Consider the following 16,771-nt stretch of genomic DNA (forward strand, 5'->3'; position numbering starts at 1 on the left):
TAACATGTTTGGTGTGCCGGCTCGTTGTGCACGGGAGCAAAACAAAGAGGAATTTAGAGAGTGAGCGTGACGGGGTGATGGCTTGATTTCACCGTCTCAAATGGAAGTTGGTGTGTTTTTAAAAAAAAAGCCCTTAATGCAGCCAATGACCCATTTTCTACTCAACCGGATCCTTTGAATCTTCTACCGTTTGTTGTATGCATGCCCGAGCCTTTTTTTTTTTTTGCAGAGATTTCAAAGTTGTGAAAAGAAGTCATTATTTCTTCTTCTCAGTCATCCAGACAGAATGAGGACACAATCATTCTGTATTTAAATAAGTAAGATGATGTCTGGAAAGTGTTCATTTTTTAAGACTGTGGGCTTTACACAGAAACTTGCAACAATGGACTCCAAGGGTTTTTAGACGAAATACAAGCAGGCAGGAAGTCTCCATATTTCAACAGTTGTAAGCTCATTACTCCGGCTGCATCCATCACAACAGTTTGCAGCTGAAATGGTATAAAAAAATAATTCTATGTGGGTCGAATGATTAAAAAAAAGCCTTATTCCAACTTTCAAGCCCTGGAGACTTTTTTCTTTTAATGACAACAGGCATGCTGCCGCCCACCAGTCGAGTTTCACTTTACATCCACTGAAAGACAGTGAAGCTGGGGCTAGGATAAGGGACATTTCTCGTTTCTCTTTTTAAAATGGTCAAAACGACCTCATTGACAGGACAGACGTTACACTATCACTGGAAGGGGACTCAAACATTTCGTCACTGTGAAGGAAGACTCTGAACTTTAGTGGAAAAACTGCCTGATCTGATCATTTTACACAAATAGAAATGTACAGTAAAACTTCTATGAAACGCCTGGGCTTCTTTTCACTTCAGTCTATGAAATGACCCTTCCTTTTTTTGGGATGAGGCCTCTATACCAGACCGGTCTTTCATTTTTTTTTTTTTACCAAACTTGTGCCTTGTGACAGTTAAGAGGATTAATGTGACAACATTGAAGGTAAGCTAATTTTGGTTTTAGAAATATTTGTTTTTCTTCCGTCAATAAATAATACTATATATCCTAATAAAAGATACGATAAGGGAAATTTGAGATGATAAAATCAAAATGGTACACAACCATATTCCCCACAGATATCTAATCCATCATACTTCAGTACAGTTGGATGTTTGCCAACTGAAAAAATCTTATGCAATTCAATGATGTAATTCTGATGCATTGCGCGAGTGACACAGCCAAAATTCTTAGAGCTCATGTTTCCAGCCTCATCAGTGGGACAGGAGCAGGAGACTGAATTATCCAGCCTCTTTGGGAAGCATGCAGGAGTATGGAGGCTCAATGACAGATGTTCATCAAACAAAATGAGAAATGAAGGGAGCACTACGAGCAGCGAGCGTCTGGCTGGGATGTGACTGGGTTATCTCTTCAATAGGAAGTTTGTTCCACTTTTCCAAAAGTGGCAAAAACAACTATAAATATTTCAGGAGAAGAAATAAACAAGTCAAGGATTAATATTTATGCTCCTAAGGGCGTGTGAGTTGTTTTCACGGTTCCTTTGAAATATTTGATCCCAGTTACTGCAGCGAGCTGAGCGCCAACAAAGCAGTAATGAACAGATTTAGTACATAATGGATCCCATCCATGAATACTCTGGCATGTGGCACACATATGTGTGCTGTGATTGGAGGCATGCTCCTCTCACATGTCTCAGATTCTTTCCTGGAGATCAGAGACCAAACTTTCTCATCTTGGGTTAGTGTCAGTTAGAGAAATATGCAAAGAGACAGATCGTTAGACGAATCGCTGATTATCTTTCTGTCATGTGAGATCAGTATCAAAGTGTAATTTTCTCTTCTTCTGTTTCCTCTTTGCTGCTTGATGAGGTTGTTGGAAGTTTCATGAAGGTCTTGTATGGAAGGACAGAGATAGCTGATGTCATGCTTCTTATTGGTTTATTTATTTTTATTTTACTGTTCTGTAACGTTTACAGACTAACTCGTCTGTCATTTGTACAATTGGAAACTTTGCACTTCATGCCCTTTTACCGATGTACCATGCATTTCCCACTGTATGTTTAATGTATTATCTTTGTTTTATTAAGAACATGTGACTTTCCCTGCAACCAAATTTACCTACAGTGGCAAACAAAGTAAACGGAACCTGAATCTGATCACTAGTCTTGTAGTACTTGATCCGTCTTGGTCTTGAGACCACTTTTTGAAGGTCTCTGCCTCGTCTCGAGACGGAAAGCATTTTTACTCTCAGTCTTATCTCGGTCTCAGACTCGGTGAACTCCGGATTTTAAATCAAGACCGGTTGTGACCACCAATGACACCACTCCATTTCTGCAAGAAGAAAAACGCCTCTTTATAGAAGAATAACTTCAATTCAGTCAATAATTCGATTTTTATCCCCCGGTTAAAGCAGCAACCTTCCTGGTGTTATGGTCTAAGTGAGTGAAACACCAATCGCACAAAAGATGATGATTTTTCAGAGATATTTATGGTCTTGGTCTTGTCTCGGTTGCCCTGCCTTGGTTTTGGTCTTGTCTCTGTCTCGATCCCTACATGTCTTGGTTTTTTCTCGGTCTCGGAGCATTCCGGTCTCGGGTATGTCTTGGTCGTGGTTAGTGTGGACTTTACTCCAACACATTTTGGACCGCTGCTTTGGTTTAAGTTCGTCAGCCCTCAGGGGCCATCTTCTGGTCTGGGGCCCAATACAGTTGCCTGCCTTGCCTGTTGATAAGCAGGGCTTGTAAAACCTTTCTATCTCCACGTATCATCAGAATGGGAACATAGAAATCTTCTTAGCTTCATTCTTTAAGAACACACAAAAGACCTTCCGATTACTATGAGCTTGGCAAATTTATCATTTTACTGCTGACATTTTGCATGACACTTTGTTTGTACTCTTTCAATAATCAGGCCATTTTTTGTATGTTTCTGTTGAGAGCTTTTGAGTAAGTGAGTTTCAGTGTATCCAAGGAGAGGGATGGAAAATGGTTATGGCTGCGACTGAACTAGTGTGTCATAAATTCGGCTGCTTTGCTGCTTCTCTGGAAGTTGACATCAAATACACTGTGGTGGTTGTGCCTCATCGCTCTGACAGCTCGACAGTGACAAAGACACAGCAAGATGAACATCCTCCCCGGAGTGTCACCTCCTGACAGGGCGAGGAAAAACTTCCAGGAGGACAAATGTGGCAGCGTGTTAAGCTTTTTAAAATGCACAGCCCAAATCAGAACCCCTTATCGTCATGGACGACATATTGGGAGCTGTCAATTCACACAAATACAGACATCAATGTTTCTCTGAAAAGGACCAGTAATGTGAAGTATGGTTCACTTAATAAAATTGGTTCACTTAATAAAATTAAAATTAGGCAACATATTTTAATTAAGCTACGATCCTGACGCATCTTTCACAGTTGGCAAGAAAATGAAAGGGATATGAAATAGTGAAGAGGGAAGGACTTCACATTGTCATAAAAATATTGTTACTCACTTGCGAACCACAGCGCTCCCGTTCCTGTGTATGCAGATCACCTCCCTGGTCTGGTATCCCACCTGGATGTCCCAGAAGGGACTCTCCTGCCGGTTGAGGCGATTCCTGGTCCGTTTCTTCTGGATAAGCTCTCTGGTTTCTGGGTCTTTGACTCCCGTTCTCTCCCTGAGCCCCTGGCCTTTGCCTCTCCTGCGCTTAACTTGGCGTTCTGTCCGAGTCTGTGGGAGAGCACAAGGGTCCCACGGTCCAACCCTGAGACTGTACATGCCCTCCGGACCTGTACAAGGCCCCAGTTTACAAGACTGGAACTCAGTGAGGTTTGGACAAACTAAACCTCCGAATAGTGGAGGAACAAGGACGCTCCGGACCCTGTTCCTGAGGCCTGTTCCGCACGTTTTTGAGCAGGAGGTCCATGGTGAATACTCGGACACCACACAATCCTGAGGGCACGGGATCAAACATGCCTGCTCCAGGCGAGGCTTGGGCTCAAAGTACTCGCAGATGGCATCCTCTGCTGGAGACCCATCTGAGTTGAGCACGCAGCCCACCTCCCGGGTCTGAATGCCCTCTTCGCCTCCGCTGCATGTGAAAGGCCGTAGGGCACCAAAGGTCCTTCCTGAAACTGGCATACACTCGTTCCAAGCACCCAGTTTCCAGTCATAAAGGTCCTTGTGCCAGTCGCACACACGGAAACAGTTCCTCTGGTTGGAGGGACGCTGGCCCTGGTCACAGTTGGTGTGAAGTGTCGTCCAGCCGTCCACATGGGCACACCAGACTGCCCGGCTTTGGCTGCCACCTGGGCCACAGTCACTGCCCATGCACCGTCCCCATGGACCTGCAATGGATGAACATGCACAAAATTACAATATGACAAAACATACTGTACCTTTAAGCTTTAGATGCTAGACAGTGTGGTGTAATATGTTTGTGTTCTTATCTGATCATAAATCTGATTTAATAAATTAAGGTGTAAGTTAAAGACGAAGTATTATCCCCATTTCCCACCTTTTCAAACAGTCCCCTGTGGTCTAAATGAAACATCTGTGCTGTGCTTTGGTCAAAATATAACATGAATCAAGCACCAGAGGAGGTTTGTGACCCTGTATAAACCAGCTCTCTCAGAACGCTCCGTTTTGGTGTGTGTGTCTCTTTAAATACAATGAGCCACCCCTTAGTTTTCCTGATAGACATCACTCCTCTGTAGCGAGAATAAAAATGACGGACCTGAGCAAAAGTTTTGTTCTAGGCTTGGGGTGGAGTCCATGGGTGGAGATACCAGGGGAGGGGAGGGGATTTTCTTTTTACCAGAATCCCACTGTGACATCACAAGGAGAGCAAATTTGAAACAGAGCATTTTTCTCTGTGTTGTAAGACTTATGCAGACCAAAAACAAAGCACTGGATGGGTTTATTTTCACATTTTGTGGATCAGTATACACTCAGGTTACCCAGATATATGTTCAAAAACACTGTACAAGTGGATTTTTCATATTATATCCCCTTTGAAGCCAAGCTGCTTTGATTTACTGTACAGAATTGACAAACATCTTGGATGAACGCTTCAATGTAAGAACACTGCCTTGCCTCTGAAAGAGAAACACATACTACACAAGCATCTATTATTCAAACACTTCAGACCAACTAATGCTAAAGAAAACTGGAGAGTTTACTGTAGCTGTTGTTGCAAAGTGAGGAAAAGCATATAATGCTTCTTCAAGGATGACAGAGTCGATTCACAGCCTCCTCTAATGTTGTCCTTGATGTAAAATGTGTTGAAAAGCTGTTGGCAACCCATAGCAGATGATGTGTGAGTGCAGAAAATGCGTCATATTCAATAAAAATAACCTGTCGCCTTGTTTGGTGCTGCACTTGGGAGTCAGACACAACTCTCAGTGCAGGGTGGAAAAAAAAACAAATGTCTTGAGTGCCACAGGGGTAGGGAGGGATAAAGAGGCGAAACAAACACAAAGTGATCAAAATAGTGTCTGAAAGCCAATTTACAGTAATCTGTGGCATTTATCAAACTCTATTGGCAGGCTGCAGGAATCGCCACAAACATCAATAAAACACATTTGTCAGGACACAAGTCGCTGGCAAAGCTCGCTCTTATCCTCTCAAGCTAATTGCAGTAGAGATCCAACAAACAGTCCTCCAACACGACTAAGTAGACTCATATAATTGTCCATCATTATACATAACCAAACATTTGTTCTAATTAGAACTGAAAAATATCAATACTTGGCTGGAGCGCAGATTATTAGAGCAGACTTAAAGGATATAGCTTGGGGTATTCAATGTATTTTTTTGTCTGTGCTGTCCGTCATCAGAGCCAACAATGGATCCATCCCACTATCTGAGTACTGTATTGTCTTTGTTGCCAAAAGCTTGACGTAACTAGTTTCTATGGGCCATAGAGCTCCGTTCTGTTCCTTAAGACTATTTACACCACAACAATGGACCCCAGTGTTGACCTGAGTGGCATGTTTCTTTCACTGCGATGAATATGAGCATTGTAGTATCTTGTAAATTAATCCCACACGATTGCAGCTGTAAACATGCACAACTGTACAAATATGTATTCATTTATTTATAAGGTGGTGCAACATAGCAAGTGACATAAAGACAAAACAGGTGCAAGAATACAAAGAGGGAAAAGATGACATATAGGGCTTTCACACTTGCAGAAATCTCCGTAAAAACTCTGGATATTTCCAGGACGAGCTGTATATATGTGAATGTAAACAGCTGAATTTTTAGCTCTGACTTCACCCAGAGTTTCTCCTGCCAGACTCCTCGTATTTTTCCTGTAGCAAGTCCGGCTATTCAGTTGCACTTGACAAAGTTAAAGCAGTACGGTTCACACTAATTGACTGCAGTGTGAAAGGAGATCCTTATAGGTTAGTTGTGAAGAACACGGGTACCTGATGTGTCAGAGAGAGTTAGACAAGACAAAATCCGATCGTGAGTCTGTAAATTGTGTTTTATTGTGAAATTGAACAGACAGTCCGTGCGTTTCGTTATCTGACTTCCTGTCCGGCTCGATCCATTCTGTCCAGCTTGACACGTGCTAGCAGCAAGCTCAGTCGAACAAAACTTTCCAACATATTTGAAACGGAGCTGAGCGGAGTAGCGCTGCTGGCACACTCCAGATGCTGTAGAAACAGGAGCACTGGCTAAAGTGGCAGCGAACCATGCTGATGGCAGTTACACTTGTACAGGACTAATTCAGCAAAGAGAAAAGAGGTACCATTGTCTCCACAGAGGGCGCCGAAGCAGACACCTGAAAGTTCCTCAAAGGCACTTTCAGTCAAAGTGTGTCCCTCTCAATCTGGGAATTCATTTGAGATGGTGGTGGTATGTTTACAGCAGAGTCCCAACATCCTCTATTGTTATATTTATCACTAACTCTAGCAAAGCTAAGCAGGTTTATTGTATTGTATTGTGTTTGTTTCATGTTTATTTATACTTGCTTTATGTGGACCTTTGGGATATTACTCACTAGAACATTCAGAAACAGAAACAGATACAACGACAGCTTCCACACTTTGGGATCTGCAAACACTTTTTTATCAGGATGAAGCTCATGGTCACATTCCTTCTGGGTTTCTCCTCCATGACTCTTCAGTTTAAGGCTGAAGCTTGTGTGGAGTCTAATTCTGTATTCCTTAACAAAGACAACTTGACACCATGAAACTGTCTTCACCGAGTCAGCCGGTGCTCTCAGCAAGCTAACCAAAAAAACATTCATTACCACCGGGTGTCTGAGCTCAGACTGAGTTATCCAAAGGCTATTGATACTACATGGGAGGAGAAATCAAAATAATTGGGCAGCTTCACTTCTCACCTCAAATTAACCTCCGAGGTAATTGATTGTACAGTGTGTGGCCAAAGACTGATTGGACCATTTGCGGGCAACGGGCGGTCGGTAGGAGGGTGGCTGATGTTGACCCACGTCCTTGCCGAGTCCAAAATCATGCCAGGCAGGAAATTAGGAACAGATTTACGGGAATGATTGCTCCTGATGAGGCCACTTGTTGCCATGTCTCTGATCTGGGCTGTTGATAAAACTGACAGGATCTATTTTTGGACGACAGAATGCTGCGTTTAGGAGCCTCAAAGAGTTTTCTATTAGATTTAATCCTTAACCTATCAATGCACTTGGTCAATTTCCAAATCATCAAATGATATCAGGGTTTTCTGAGCTATCTATGGTTAATGCAACTGTCCATTAGACACTGGTATATTCAATCCTCTCAGTTTTCCTGAGTCCTTAAGATTTATGTGCCGTTTATTTTTAATCCAGTGAAAGAAAAAAGAAGACTCAGAAGTTCTGCCTTCATAATACAAACTGATAGAGTCAGTGCATGTTATCTGGAGAGCTGATAGAGAATATTCAGGTGGAGAAAGGAAGTGCAGTAGGGAGGATTTTTCATCCAAGACCTAAAAACGAGGTAGAATCAGATTCTCCGCTACTGAAATAAAACACCTTCCTCCCTAATCTAATCCTTTCTGATAGAAGCTCTCAAAGACAGTTCTCCGGCTCAGCTCTCACAATCAAACTCCTCCAGCTCAGGATGTGGATGTGGAATAAAACATAACGCTCTCTACAAATAAAGATCACAAAGCCTGGCCGTATATAACCTGTCTGGGTTTGCACAGGAAGAGTCTGCTGTGATCTGTATCTACATTTACAATTCATCCTATTCTCCGTCCGATGTCCTATGTCCTATGTTACAGTTTTGTTGTGTCAGATCTTAGCAGGGCTGTTTACATGTCTTTCTTCTCCAAATGTAAATCAATGCACAGGCCTGGTAGCCTACAGCTAGCCTTTCAATATTGCATGAAGCCTGACAGGATCATTTGATATTGTGTAAACAAACTGTGTTTCACCTCCATGTATCACATGTTTAGCAGAAAGTAATCAGAGTTATCAATGACTGTCAAGCTGCTGTGCATCAGGGGACCCTATTACAGAAACTGCTTATCTTACACCTTGCATTAAGATAGGAGTCGTCACCAATTTGGTATTACTGAGGCGAATCCTTACTTATTGTGGGAATCCTATCTTATCTCAGGTTTGAAAACGCTCAATCAAACTTTTCCCTTTTAACCTGGTGATGAGGAAGAGGTGTTGGGAACACGTTTTGTGAACATTAGAACAAAAAATCTGTGACGCGACCTGTCATGCTTCTTGCTGCCGGCGAGCAGGTCCCGCGAACGTTAAGTCGTTTCTGATTGCTCAACACGTCCTGAAGAAAGTACTTCCGGGCCCTGCAGCCAATCATTGCAACGCCGTCGGCACGAACCTGTCCGCGTTGTTACAAAAATCTCGGAGGTGCGCGGCTGGGCGCTCAGACCCTCCGCGCCCATTGTTGCGCCGACCATGATTGCGCAATATCGCCGCGCAGACCGCAAGAAGCATGAAACCTGATTGAATGAGTCGCAAAGTGCAGCACATGGCTAATTTACATAACGTTATCTTTCCGTGAAAACACTGTGGGAAGATTCGAAGTCTGGCTAGCAAGCCAGCCTTTCTGTTAAACATCCTGTCTGATCATATTTACTGTTTGGTAGCCGTAGGTAAAGATGTTGAGAGAAATGTGTGCTAGCTTGAAGGTAACTTCATACAGATTTCTGGTTCATTATTAGCTCAGGCAACATTAAAGTGACAGCTGGTCAACACATGTTATAAGGCCAGAGGGAAAATAAACTTAATGACAATCAGCAGGAGCAAAACATCAGGTTAATATATTGATAATGTTACATATTTTATGATAGAAGATATTTAACAATATTGTCACACTTGATGACTACATCATGATGTTCTTCCAGACTCTGCTCTGAGAGCTACTTGCATAGTGACTGCCCTTCACGTCACCCCTTAGTAGAACATGGTAAGCCCTGTTCTGCAAATTCATCCCATTTATAAAAAGGGACTCAAGGTTGGGAGCATGGGTTTATCATGTGTCACTGAAGCTTTATCAAAAAGTTAAAACAGAACATAGCACATAATAAACCAAATCACATCTGGGACAGTATAGTTTCACCGTAGAACTATTAATATTTGCCACTGTCGATATAAGAACTTCAATGGCATTTGTTATGGCTTTGGCCCGTTCAGAATAACTAGCAAAAGTCTGTCTGTTGGGGAGGGAGGGTGTTCGTTCTATCATACTGCAGGTTAGGCTCCCACACAGACGTGTCTCCCCCTCCCCTTTTGCGCCGCAGCGCTGTTGGAGCGGGATCATCGCTGAAAATGAAAACGAAACTTAAGAGTAAGTCCGTAAAAAGAACTCCATCTCAGTTATATGCAACTGTCCAAACCCACAGGGCTCGAGGAACTAGTAATCTGCAGAGTTTATGTTTGAACTTTTTTACAAGTTACTAACTAAAAGTTGTGTCCCATACCAGCGGCCTTCCTCCACCCTGAGGTGTGCTTCCACTTTGCGGTCCGTGTGGGAACACAGATTAAAGCACTTCTGTTCCACTCGTACTCGGATTGGTCCGCATGCGACCAAAAGCCCTGTACCGAAACTGTCCGGTCCGAGTATTTATACCTTTACACCCCTAGTGAGTATGTTCTTATTCTTCACTCTAGTCCTTGACTAAAACAGCTTTTATACACAAGGGGAGGAGCCGGCCGTCCCGTAAACACGGCCTGACAACAACACAGTCAGCGGGACTCAAACTTTTATGTGTAATATGTTGCACATTCTTCCTCTAATATAATACAAACAAATTAGTGCTAAAAAGTTTGAACCCCTTACAGTGTGTACCAATGAGAACAGACATTTTAAATTCTTACCTTTAATAGTCAACTCATCTGAATGTAAACATCAACAAGGAAATTAGTCACTCGGAAGATCACCACGACCAGTAAAGACAAAATCTGCGAGTCAGGATTTTTATGCAATAGGACCCCAGGTTTATGAAAAATCTTACATAATGATATTTTCATATTCTGAGATGACACACTGCCTTTGTTGATAATTCTGTTTCATTCTTCCCACCATTAAGTCTCTGTTTTGATTGCTGCATTCACCTCTTATTTTATGGTACCTCATCATGGTCTATAAGATAAACAAACACAGATTATTCCATAAAATCATTGCAGATGCATTGAAGAAGAAGAATGCAGGCACAAAGCTCTGGCCTTTGCAATCTAAATGTAAATTCAGTTTCATCATTCAGCTAAAAATAAAATCATCTTTTTTCTTGTATCTGTTCATTATTATTAAGGGTAGTTTATTTACTGATAAGCAGAAACTTTGCATTCATGTTAGACGTTATGCAAATTGGGCATAAAGTTTGCATTATGCTGTGAAATATGTGTTTTTATGAAAATGTAATATTTGAGATATGCAGCATTCCTTTACACACTGACAACCTGACGGGTTTGAACATGTTCATTAAAAACAGCTGAAGGTTAAGACAGGAAATAGATCAGGATGATTTAAAGGAACAATATGTAGGAATTTAGTCTGGTGCACTTTGGCGCCCATCAAATGAGTTGATAAGCAGAGAGTGCGAAGCTGGCAAAAACATGTGAAGCAAAACAAACATGTCGACTGACAAGATACAGTAATATCACCGGATTTCGCACAAGTGAGACAACAATGACACTGATAACGATACAGCCTAACGTTCTTCCTCCATCACCGTCCTCTTCCTCTTATCCTCAGCGGTTGTATCAAACAGTATAGAGACGGCTAACTGGCTGCTTTTTATAACTGGAGGCTGCTGTGTGAACTAGTGCTGAGAAGCCTCATGCACTTTTCGCTGGATGACCTGCTGCCAAAGTTACATACTGCAGTAAACAGGCGATTGTGCCGCGCAGTGGACATGTGGAGAGAGATGGCATTCTCCTTGCTGTTGAAAGTCATTGCACTATTTAACTGATTGCACGACTGTTTAAAGGTTGAATATCTACATCATGTTGCTTAAAGAGTAACCTCTTTTGAAAGGTGTGAATCAAAGACCTCAGAGCATGACTAACTGAAAAAGATCATTTTAATCACCAATAATTAATTATAATGTAATTAATCATTTCCAAGATTGACCAACTAAATGTGTATAAACTTATTTTTAATACTGGAAATTGTCCATCTCAGTTTCTGTAAAATCTACGTGGGAGTCAATAACAGTCTTGATTTGTCGTTCCAAAACCAAGAGACATTCATCTTAAAATGTCAGACAGAGAAAAGCAGCAAACCTCCAATTATTTCTCCCTTTAAGACACGCTGTATGTCCTCATTATCAACATGATTTTCTCACCTGTGTGGGAATTACCACTCCTGCAATCACAATTTCTGATATGTAGGTGTAACGGGACAAATCCTTATCATTAGAGGAATAGTCTGAGTCCTCTGACGGATCATCAGATAATCCACTTAAAAGTGGGAATCTGGATCACTGAAGACTGTAAATCTTTGCAAGCTGGAACCATTCTCCAGTCGGAATATTTTCTCTGAAAATGCAAATTAAAAATGCATGCATGTCTGGAGCGGCATCCTGTCAACGAGCTTGTGTTGGTGCTGTATTTGCTGTCACCAGAGCAGAATGAGAGGAGCAGCAAAGTGCTCATATAGGGATCATATTCTGACTCATACTTTGACTTCTTTGCAGTCCTCTTTAGGGTTGTTACGTGCAGCAACAACAGAAGTCCTCCTAGGAACCCATTATTGGGTCATTTCTTGTCTAGACATCATAAGGAAATTCCCAAAATGAATGCAAAAGCAGGGAATAATGATGATTAAAGAACATAAAGGTTGCTTAAATGAGAAGAAAACTTCGGCCAACTTACTAACATTAAAAATAGCAATTATCGGTTTATCCTGGGACCCCTTTAACAGGTCTCCTGGGAGGTCCTCGGGCCCCTTCAGCACCCCCTCCCTTTGCTTTGAACAATAAATGTGGAGTGCGATATCCTCACTGTCGGGGTGAGAGTCTGATCTCTGACTGGGCCTCGAGTGTCTGTTTAATGAACAGCGTCCTTGTCCCTTCGGGGTCAGCTTCACTAATGAATGGGTCACTGTGTCGCACTCTCTCCCCTCGTTTGTTATTTGTCAAATCAGCCGCGTCTCGCTCTCGCACTCGATGATGGGACTTTTTTTTTCTCGTCTAGGTCAGAGATCATCTCGTCTGTCTGGCTTGCAATCGGCTCGTATATTCGATCATACCGCCTCTCCAAATTCAGAGAGTCTGGCTTCCATTTATGTGGAAAAGGTCGGCTGAAGTACAAGCTGGCTCAATCAGTAAACATTTAAGTTTTGCAGAACACAGCAGGGTCTGTGAACTGTTCAGAAAAGTTTATACCAACATAAAGGAAATGTAGCCACAACTGTACAGAGTCTAAACTCCTGCAGCATTTTGTCAGACTGTACATGTACTTGATAAATGCTCTGGAGTGATAAGAAGCAGCAGGCTGACAGACAAACGTGAGCTAATGTATATATTGTGTAAGCCTCAGGTCTCCGTGGATTTGTTCTCCCACACAGTTCCAGCGAAAGAGAATGAGTTCGGTGGACTTGTCAGATTAAATCAAAGCTCCGAGAGATGATTTTACACAGGATTGATTTTACGGATGGCTATATATATTTTATGCAGAGCACTCACAAACAAACCATCTTGTAATGTCTTGATCATATTTGAAGGTGTAGTCAAAGCCTGAAATAGTCATCAAAATGATTTTGTGAAGCTTTTCTCACGGTCAACAGAACATGAATGGGGTTTTAAATCCAAAGCTAATTGGGCCTGATAAAGACCATAATTCCCGCGGCAACCTGGACGCCGTGACGTCAAGCTCAGGGTGGGAAGCCCAAATATTAAAGACGGAGTCTGCAGCATTGTTTGTGCAGCTTGTAAACACAACATTCAAACATGGCCCCTCCTCCTGGGCTCACTGCAGGACGTAGTGTGTACGTTTACTGTTATTACCTACAATGCAAGCTAAGACACGCTAGCACAAGCTAACCGCCGGTGTTTGTCACCTGCCTGTCCAACAGGAAGCAGACCAACTCCACGTCCCCGGGTAAAACCCAACACAAGGTTCACCCTGGTTTTAAAACAAGCTTTATCCGCTTGGTGTTTCACCTCACTGTGATTATAGTTTCTCTTCTTTGCCACTACGTCTGCGTCCGTCATATTCACCGGTTTGAATCTCGTCCAATCCCTGAATTGTATCCACTCCTAAACTCACCTGCTGCGCTGTCATTGGCTGGAGAAAACACACCAGCTCCCTGCCCAAGAAGTCAACCAAAACATCCCAAAACATCAAGACTCCAGTCAGAGGACAGGGTCTCTGCAGACAAAGTCATCACCACACATGTATGCAGGACCAGAAGGGAGGATTAAGCGGCATCACATTTGCATAAGTTATATTTTACTTCAGTATTCATTTTTTGTGTAGTATTTGGTCAGTAAGGAAAATTAAAAGTAGTTGGTGAGAATTGTGACCTTAGCTTGACTTAAACCTGGAACATATAAAAACACATTCTGTAGTCCTCCAAGCTGGCGGCCCGGGTTTGAATCCGACCTGTGGCTCCTTTCCCGCATGTCATTCCCTACTCTCTCTCTCCCTGATTTCCAACTCTATCCACAGTCCTATCTCTACAATAAAGGCACAAAATGTCCAAAAATAAAACTAAAAAACACATTCTGAGCTTCCCACCCTGAGCAGGAGGTCACAGCAAAATAAAAAAACACAAGTATTGTTTATTGGGTCTTTTTGACCTCATTGGATAGGAAAGCTAAAGAGAGACAGGAAATCTTGAGAAGAGTGAGGGTGGGGGATGACATGCAGCAAAGGGCCGAGGTCAGATTCAAACCCACAGCCGCCGCAATGAGGAGTTTAGCCTCCATACATGGGGCGTGGCAGTTTGACTCTGAGTAACATTTTAGCGCTTTTAAAAACCAATTGTTATTCTGCTCTGTCCCTGTTGTTTGAGCCGATGAAAAGAGGAACTTCACATTGAGTCTCTGAGAATTTAACAATCCATGTAGCTTCAACGTTTAGACCGAATTAATGTTTTGTACTCCAACAAGATGATTGTATGTTTGCATAGCCTTTGGGAGAACTCTGCATTACCACATTGAACTTGCCATGTTGAGTCACATTAAGCTCAGCGGTGAATTGGTTTGCCAAGAGCGGCAAAACAAATCCTGTGTGAATGACCAAAGAGCCAACTGTGAGTTGTTTTTGTGTGATAGGGAGCAAAGCCAGCGTTAAATACGTCCCCAGACGGACACAGTCGCCTTTTACATCATGTTTTCCTTTAAGAGGAAAAGCTCACAATACAGCACCATATGGACATTAGCCTTTTTGCTCTTAACGGGCCACAGTGTGCACCAAGGGGGAGTGCAGAAAAGAGCACAAGTTGAGGAAAGAAGAAAAGGACTAGAGGCTCATACTTAACATCTGAAGGAATACTTTGAGCAGCTTAGCATTCATGGCTGATTGTTAACCTCGGCCTGCATTCAGTGTGATCATTGCCCTGGGCTGCACAGCGCTAAGCCACATTGACTAAGGCTCCCCGCTCACACTTGATCTAAATTACATTAGCTGTAATACCACAATTGTCCTCGCATGGCTTGAAGGAGCCCCTTTGATGAGTCTTTATTCATCACGTCCGGCACTCAACAGCCGGGCAGACGTTTCAACAAGTTGCATGATGTTAAATAGACCTCCCCAATTTTATCCTTCTGCTCCTTTCTGCATGCAAAACAGTATTTTCAATGCCACAAATGGCAATGACTTTATAACTGAATAAAGTGGTTTTGATTTTTTTAAGGTGTGTGGATTCTTTTAATTGAATTTCGATTGTTGCAATTTGCATAATTGTTTTTTTTTTTAATTGGATAAAATCACAGCAGCCATCTTTAGAAACCTACACAACATCTTCTGAAAGTCCCCTTTCCAACTGATTTGTCATGAAATTGACTGAAAAACCACAAATGCAAACACAAAAAAGCCCTTGAATTTGGACTTTTTGATCCAGTAGATGTCGCCCTTGAGCACCAGCATGAAAAACAAAACAAAACAAACTGCTGTTTGGCCACACCTCCTCCATACTGAAGCTCTCCAACAGAGACACACCTCCAACCCCCCTCCACTCAAATTCAGACAAAGGAGTTATCAATTAGAACGCACCGCAATTAAGCACCATTAAGCGCTTGAACTGAAATTGCCCGTGTCTTGCATTGCTGTGTTAGCATGCTAATGTTAGCGCCCTTTAGTTAGCTCGTAGCTTCACAGTAAATTGACACAGAATGATCTAAAAACTCTAACGTGACATCCAATAATCAGTGAGTATGTTCTTCTTCTTCTCTCTAGTCCTTGACTAAAACAGCTTTTATACACAAGGGGAGGAGCAATGCGATGTTGACATTGAGAAGTGCTAAGCCGGCAATTCTCCACAGTGGTCTCAGTTTTCTCAGATTTTGAATTTCTGCGGTTTGTGTGGTAGAAAGTAAACATCACAGACCCCAGATCCTGAGCAAACAAGATGCAGTAATCAGAACCCAGGAGGCTAGTATATATCATGTACACAGGGGTGTGGATAACCAGGTTTCTCTGTGTGTATGTAAATGCCATAATCGGATCAGATCAAATCCAGGATAAGGCTCATGACCGGGACACTCGAGTCCTCGTAAACACTCGTAAACATTTCTGTCTCAGGATGCATTCCAAAGTTTCACCGAAACAAATGTGAAGCGTTGCCATCAAATTAAGTGGAAATCTTCAGCAGTGACACTAATTTTAGTGCAACATTGATATTCAAGTGAGGGTAAGCAGCATCATTATGTGTCTAAGCTGTTGGAGCTCAGGTTGAAGCAGAAAGACATGACAAGCAGAGGAAGAAGCCAAGAGTGAGCAACAGAAAGTGGAAGACAAGCTAGGTGTTTTTTTTTCTTCTGTTGTTTACTGATAGGCTGTGGTTTTTTTTTTCTTCCTGTCAGCTCGTAAACACCCCCAGAGGATGGAGGAGAGACAAGATAAATTAAGGAGAATGCAATCCAATCCCAACAACACCCACATGCTCAGTAGTCAGAATATCGCTGTTGGCAACATGAAAGACATTTAAATTCTTGGAGTCACAGGGTCACGACCAGGCAGGGAGGGGAATACCTGCTGCTTGTAATACCGCTCCTCTGTGTGACACCAGCACACCATGGTTTGGCTTTTTTTATACAGCAGGAGAGTCTGATTTCAAGTGAGCCTCTCTTCCTTCACAGTTTAAATTGTCGATGTCTAACATGGACTCACACAGGC

At 42.4% G+C, this 16,771-nt stretch overlaps 1 protein-coding gene across 1 annotated transcript in view; it reads right to left on the bottom strand.

Moving 5' to 3' along the window:
• The window catches only part of thsd7ab (thrombospondin, type I, domain containing 7Ab), a 175,427-nt gene that overhangs the window by 109,133 nt on the left and 49,523 nt on the right, over positions 1-16,771 (bottom strand). Inside the window, exon 2 of the mRNA XM_065958063.1 lies at positions 3,503-4,337. Within this exon, the coding sequence (XP_065814135.1) occupies positions 3,503-4,337 (835 nt within the window). The remainder of the gene's footprint in view (positions 1-3,502; positions 4,338-16,771) is intronic.

This window comes from Labrus bergylta, chromosome 8, assembly GCF_963930695.1.
Source record: "Labrus bergylta chromosome 8, fLabBer1.1, whole genome shotgun sequence".
NCBI classification, from domain to species: domain Eukaryota; kingdom Metazoa; phylum Chordata; class Actinopteri; order Labriformes; family Labridae; genus Labrus; species Labrus bergylta.